Raw genomic sequence first — 7,183 nt, forward strand, 5'->3', positions numbered from 1 at the left:
TGAAGGTCAGACCAAGGTCACAACCAACCTTATTTATTACTCTAGGGCCTGCTGTATGGGATAGTTTGTGGTGCTCATTTCGAATTTATTGACAGCAGGAACCGCATTATACATCTTCCATTGACTCATTAGAGGTTAGAAAAGGTCATTGACCTAAGACGACCAGAGTTGGCATTTTGTTTTATGAACGTACTGTCTAGCGTAATCTTTGTCGCTTATTCAAATGCACAGCTCAGAGCAGTCTTGTATGATTTTGGTCACCATGACCTTCAAAAGGTCAAAGAAGTTCACTGACCTCAAATGGGCTTTTGACCTTTTGCTTAGAAACATTTTCCTGGGTTCTGGGGTCATTTTGGTGACGAACCTCGAATTTGACATTGTTTGACCTTATTTGACCTGAAGGTCATGACCTAGTAAGTTCAATATTTGACCTAAGGGAGTTCACATACAGGCCAAGGTACCCTGCAAATTTGGTGCGCGTGTTAAAGACCACAAGAACGCCGTGCCTCACAACAGGTCCGGTCTAGCGGGCGGTAAGTAGCGAGCGATGCGTGCGCCGGCATGTGTACTATATTCACCCATTATAAAATAGAGCTTAATTGGCACAACGATGCTTTTTCTGGTGAAGAGTAGCCACGATGCTGCATTTTCGCCACGAGGACGTTTCGGCGCTTTGGGCTGGCATCAGCAGACGATGGTTACTGTTTTAGACCACGTACACCTACTAGTGAGTAGGTTGCACAGAATGCCATTGTACAAGCCAAGCCATTGTTGATATCTTGCACTGAAAACAAAAGCAGGTGTTCTTGAGACAGCTTTTGACTTGTAGTTTTGCAGCGTACAAGCCACACCAACGTCATCAGATAAGCCGCGTTAGTTATATCCTGGTAGCCGGCTTGCTAAATAGAACGTGTGATGATAGAACGTGTGTGAACGTGAGCGTGTGATTGTACTGACAAGTCACACGCTCGGTGGAGTACACGGCACTGCATGCGCCAGTATGCGTCGAGACTAGATCTGGTCATCTGCTTCTTGAGTTGATTTATAGGGCAACAAACAACTTTCTCATTTCACTGCATATGACTCACAACCAAACACGCGAACACACATTGTGACACTGGCTCCTTGCGTAATCCGTGAATATGAAATATGCGTTATTTTATTACATATCGGTTTAAATCATTGTCGGCCATTTGCTACTTCGGAGAGCCGATCTGTCAAACATCGCTACACCTAGCACATGGACGGCGGTCCGGGAGGACCAGCGCTCGAAACGCAACAGAACTCGACTACCGCCCGCCGAACAGTCTCCCAACACCGGCCGCAAGGCGAGGGCAGCTCGGGTGCGGCTGGAACAAACAGTCGACGCACGCGCCGGCGTCCGCCACAAACACGAGCGTACCCGGGCACCTGGCGGCGCCGTCGCCCAGCCGCGTGCAGCACGTGCCCACGCACTCGCCCCGCGGGCCGCTGCCACAGCCGTCTCCGATGCCAATCGAGCTGCTACCAGCCCTGTTCACCTCTGGGGCTTGGACAGCCGTGGGGTTCTGAACACTGCCCCAGGCGGGCCAACCCTGCATCGCGGCGGTGTTGGCCGGCAGAGCTCGGACCGACCCGGCGGCGGCCATCTGAAATGGTCGGCAGGGGAGTGAGACACTTGCATCGTGCGCTGTAGGCTACCCGGCTTCTATCGCTGAGCATATTATCATCCCACTCCCGACGTTTAGTCGGGTCATCTCTTCACCTGCATGTTTGGTGATGAGACTTCAGCGTGGGTCACATTGATGTGACGTAATTAGCCAAAGGTCACATGCATTTCTTGAGATATGCGACGCGTGCTTACGTATGAACAATTGATTGCCTACGCCCAATGGATTTAATCATGCCACGTATTTCAGACATGGCCAAACCGCAGGCATTTCAAAATAGGTTACCTCCCGAAAGGTTGCCTGTGCAGGGGTGATGGGAATAGTCCAGGATAGTGTCATCCAAGGAGGTGTTGACAACGCACTGGGGCAGTCACCACGCACAGTGAATGCACGCGTTTGGTGTCAATTGGCGGTGGGGGAGCATTTGATGGAGAATATCTTCACATGGAGCACCTCTCAACGACCAGAAACACTCAGGCCGACCCTCCGGTTAGTAGGTGAGCCGCGTAGTGAAGATCGCTCGCGCCAAAAACAGCGCTGAAGAGAGGCCAAAACGATCAAAGCGTTTTTAAACCAATTAAAAACACAGGAACTGCAAAGTGTTTAACATGACCAACTGGCTTTAAAGGAAGCATCCACTGGCATTTTGCTGTACCAGGGGGATAAAGTCGAAATCGAACGAAAGACAGAATGGAGTAGTGGGATGAAGATGCTTGAAATATTGAAGATTTGGAGCCAGAACGACATGAGAATAGGCATTCAAGAGACATAACATTCTTAAGAGGTAAAGGAGACCTTAGCTTTTCGGGACTGCGCAACCCTCGCACCGAAATGCGACCCCGTGTGGATGGAAATAGAGTGGAAGTTACGCATTCCACCTTGTGAAGAGGAGTCCAGGAGGAGCGGGTGACTCCGGGCCTGACAGAGCAGCACGTGGTGCCGACAGAAAAACAGAAGCAAAACAGAAGTCTGTTCTGGCATGCCACAGCGTGAGGTTAGCCTCAGTTCAGGGTTCGGGTGTTTGTTTTTAACGTTCATGTTGTTAGGGGCACGCTGTCATCTTTTGCGCGAAGTTTATAGTAAGAGTACGCATCTGGACTAGGTGCGTTTGATGCGAGAAGGATAAAGGTTTTTTTCAGTGCGCTCTAAGCATCTCAGGCTCCCATTCTGAACGCCAGTTTGGGCTTAGACCTTAGGATGTCACCAATTGGGTGCTCCGTCCCACTGTGTTTTTTGCACATTTACTTTCCTCAGATAGTCTGGCTGTAACAGCCACAGCCCTTGGCGGACACAATGTGGCGAAGATGACGGCATTCAAGGACACTAGAAACGGGGGTGGAGGGTGGGGAGGAAAGTGGGTGCAGCTCTATCCCCCCCCCCCCCCCGACTTAAAAGTTTGGGACGCCACTCTCCCCAACTTGGAGGGCCTGTGAAAGGCCCATTCTGATATGTTAAGGGGCAATTGTAACCTGCAAAATGACTACGTAAGCCTATGCAAGCTCATCCTGACCTGTTGCGGGCCCATTCTGGCCAATTTTGTATCCATTCTGATCAAAAGAGGGCACGTCTGAGCCTGCAGCGTGGCTAATCTGACGTGCAGAAGACCCATTATTCCAGCTCTCCATTCTGACTTGCAGACGCATATTACTGACCGGATGGTCCGTACTATGGCCTTCAGAGGAGCCATTATTGGCTGGGAGGATCCATTCTAGGCTGTAGAGAGCCCATTCATGCCTGTTGAGGCCTCATTCTGACCTGAAGAGGGCCCATTGCTGACTTAAAGGGCCCATTCGGGCTTGTAGAAAGTCCAAATCTTAGGGGGCCTGTTTTGGCATCTTGGAGTTCCGCCCCCCCCCCTCCCCCCAACTTGAACACAGTTTCCGCGCCCCTGGTTGCATTCCAGAATGGTCCGGTCACCACCATCGGCGTAGCCGCACCGGCAATGACGCGTCGTGGGCATGATGCTGCCTTGGCAGGTCAAGTGGCAGCTGGGTTTCCCTCTCTCAGCGACGGAATCGTCTCCCCGTCGTGCTCAGGTGTCACTAGGCGGTGCCAAAAAGAGGCGTAATTTCACAAAGTGAGTTGGGGAAAGGGCTTAATCATGAAAAGGTATGAAACCTAACCCCCAAGTTCACCATCAAACGGGTTTCTCACCGGATTTGGCTCACTTTTCTCTCAAAGTTGTGGGGCTGGAGCACAAGATAGAAGCCTACCCAGCTGAAACGACAACTACACTCCTGATAACAAACTCATGATTGCGCTGCCTTGCTTACGCGAAAAGTGGTGCTGACGCGATACCGGTCAGTTCAAAATCCAGATTTTCAAGCCTTTGACCGTGGGGTCCAGGGCTGCTGCCTCATCACGCAATACTTATACTAGAATACGCGCGCCACGTGCATCTGCCCCTGAAATGTATCCCCAGCGACACATCAATCGTATGACCTTCAAATAACGAAACTTAGTCACACAGATAAATGTTTGATCAAGAATGACTGGGTAAAACTTGACCTTGTAAAAGCCCCAGAACGGGACAAGCGCACAGAAAGGCTGTTTGGAATGCATTTTCTGCGAGGCGGAGCTTGTTGATTTTAAGCGAAACGTCACCGACATGATGTTGAGAAAGATGCCATAGGCAAAGACCCATGTAATTTAGGAACCTCAACTGTTAACACGGGTCCGGGTGGGGGTCAAATTGACCCTCCCGAAGTTTTCTCCGGAATGGTTTTCGAACGGCGCGGTGTGACCGTGCCCAATTTTGCATAGTTATAGACAATTTAATGCTGGATCTTCTGGCATCAAAAATTTAGATGCACATTGTAACATCGCTGACCTATAGCAGTACAAAGTCAGGCCATGGTTTCGGCGATGACAATATCTAGGGAATCATTCAATCTGACCCAACAGCGCAGCGTTCGATGAAGCCCTACATCTCTGAGATTCTTTCATAGGCAACACAAAAATTGAATAAACAAATAACATTGACCTAGGGGCAGGTATGAAGGTCAGACCAAGCTCAAAACCAACCTGTTTTATTACTCTCGGGTTTGATGTATGGGCTGGCTTCTGGTGCTCATTCCGAATATATTGATAGCAGGAACCGTATTATACACTTTCAATGGACTTCTTATAGGTCAGAATGGGTCACTGGCCCAAAATGACTCAGGTCAACAATTTTTTTTGGAGCATGCTGCCTAGCGTTATTTTTGTCGCTTATCCAAACGCAGAAATCAAAACAGTCTGATATCATTTTGGTCATCATGACCTTGAAAAGGTAAAATAAGTTCACTGACCTTATCTGAGGGTGTGACATTTTGCTTAGAACAGTTGCCTAGGCTCTAGGGACCCTTTGGAGACCAATCTGGAATTTGACCTAGTTTGAACCTTATCTGACCCGAGGGTTATGACCTAAGAACTTCAAACTGACCTAAGTGATTTCATGTATACGTCAACACACCCTGATATGTCTTTCTAGCTCTCTTAGTTCCCGAGGTCTGAGGGGGGTTCAAATTGACCGCCTCTATCCGAGCGAAGAGTATTCAAGCGGCCACCCGGGCGCGTGTTAAATGGTCAAACAAGGTCACTGACGTGAACTGCGCATGTGACATTTTTCTTAGAACAGTTGCCTAGGTTCTAGGGGCGCTTTGGAGACCAGTCTGGAATTTGACATTTTTGGCCTTGTTTGACCCCAAGGTCATGACCTAGAAATCGCAATATTTGACCTAAGAGAGTTCATGTCACGTACAGGTCAACACACTGTGAATTTGATGTCTCTAGCTCTGGTTTGTTGGTTTTTAGTGTCAAGTGCAGTGATATTCAATTACCTTGTGGTCAATTGAGCTTAAGGGTGTCGACAGCCACGGACATTTTGCGCCCAAAGTATGCTATGCCGAACTATGCCGTGTTCCATCGAATTACCTCAGACAGCCCTCACTTCAGATTAATTTGGTGATGACCTCTGATTTGAACCACACCTTTGACCACTTACCAGCAGCGTAAGAGTAAAACCAATCTTGGACACCTCCATTATGCCTTTTGGCAGTTGCACGACCGCCGAACGTTAGCTGTTTCGCTCCGGGAGCTGGACTCACACAACACCAAGCGACTGGTATGCACGATCTACAGGCGGGGGGCAGAACAATGAAAGGCTTAAATGCATTCACTCCTGGCGCAAAGGCATCGCCAGGGATAGAGCTCATGGGGCAGCCATGTGCGACGCGCGGATTCTCCAGCACGCATCGCGTAATTGGGCTGCAGCCCTTGTCGCAGTCATCAACGGCTTGACATGTCTAGATTTTTAGCAATCCTGATCGCTGTTGTGACCGCATGCTTTCTTGAGCCACTGCTGACAGCATAGTTCGCCCATGGGTTCGCCCATGCTCAGTGGCATTGACTGAGTACGACGGGGGCGGTTCAGCCCTTGCGGGTAGGAAAACCCAGCTGTCACGTGACCTGCACAGGCCACGTCATGCTCCTGACGCGTCATCACTGGTGCGGCTGCATCGATGATGGTGACCGGACCGTTCTGGAATGCCGCGGTCTTCGCCCACATTGTGTCTTCCAAGGGCTGTGACCGATATTCACCGACAGTCTGAGGGACAGTGAAAAAGATCATGATGGGGCAAAGGGCAACCGATTGATAATCCCCGTCCAAACTGTTAATCAGACTAAGTAATCTGGGATTTCGAGAGCGAACTCACAAAACGCTTCGTCATTCCTCGAATGGGCATGCGGTGGATAACCTCCGTTGATGCTGTCATTTCAATTGGGTGATCTGAGATGTTGAGAAGGAACTCTAACAGACGCTTCGTCCTCTTCGAATCGAACACACCTGATCGATATACCTACATGTAGTTATGTAATGAAATTTGCATGTTGAGCACTGTTGTGCTCTCAACAAGATCGTCCAAAAACAGCCACTCGCATCCGTGACCTGAAGGTGTCTTCAGGCTGCAGCATGCGAAATTATTTGACTTAAAACCACTCTTTAGCCTCCCAAGTCACACAGAAGTGGGTGTTTCACAAACTCTTTCTCATCTTTTCGTTATCTGTAAAAAGCATGATGCCAAATGTCACCTTTTATTGGTTTGGCACCTGGCAACTTGCGTGGGGGAGGGGGGGGTGAGATGCTCTCCCACTCCCTCTGTTGCGCTCCCCCAGTTCACAGCTTCAGTTTGTACACATCTTTCAGTTCTGCAATGTTCCTGCAAAGTCCCACTCGCTGAGGCGCGCCTCCGGAATGCACCACAGGTCTTCGGCGGGGTTCAGGTCAGAGGAGTTCCGCGGCCAGATCTTGACCAGGACCCCAGAAGATTGACTTGACAGCAATTTCTGGTTCTTTGCGCCATGTGCGCGGGCGCGGCGTCTTGCATTAAGATGGCGCCCGAGATGTCTCGAACAATTTTCCTGCGATTGACGGGGCCCCTGCTCGCCGTTCATTGCATTGCTTCAGTGAGAGATGTTCCGAAAATATATTTTACAGAATGCTTGGTGCTGAAATCTGCTTTTGCGACACGCTAAGGACGGTGCCAGTTACT

The 7,183-nt window shown here is 49.7% G+C and overlaps 1 protein-coding gene across 1 annotated transcript; it reads right to left on the bottom strand.

Annotated features, from left to right (window-relative positions):
• Positions 1–1,042: 1,042 nt before the first annotated feature.
• Positions 1,043–5,751, bottom strand: LOC119099438 (uncharacterized). The gene is made up of 2 exons (XM_037222595.1): positions 5,635–5,751; positions 1,043–1,628 (listed from the first exon to the last, which is right to left on the bottom strand). Exons 1-2 carry the CDS (start codon positions 5,671–5,673, stop codon positions 1,290–1,292), a joined length of 378 nt encoding a protein of 125 aa, XP_037078490.1. The 5' UTR covers positions 5,674–5,751; the 3' UTR covers positions 1,043–1,289.
• Positions 5,752–7,183: the final 1,432 nt, after the last annotated feature.

The sequence above is a fragment of the Pollicipes pollicipes genome, unplaced genomic scaffold (genome assembly GCF_011947565.3).
Source record: "Pollicipes pollicipes isolate AB1234 unplaced genomic scaffold, Ppol_2.1 Scaffold_4740;HRSCAF=5597_pilon_pilon_pilon, whole genome shotgun sequence".
Lineage (NCBI taxonomy): Eukaryota > Metazoa > Arthropoda > Thecostraca > Pollicipedomorpha > Pollicipedidae > Pollicipes > Pollicipes pollicipes.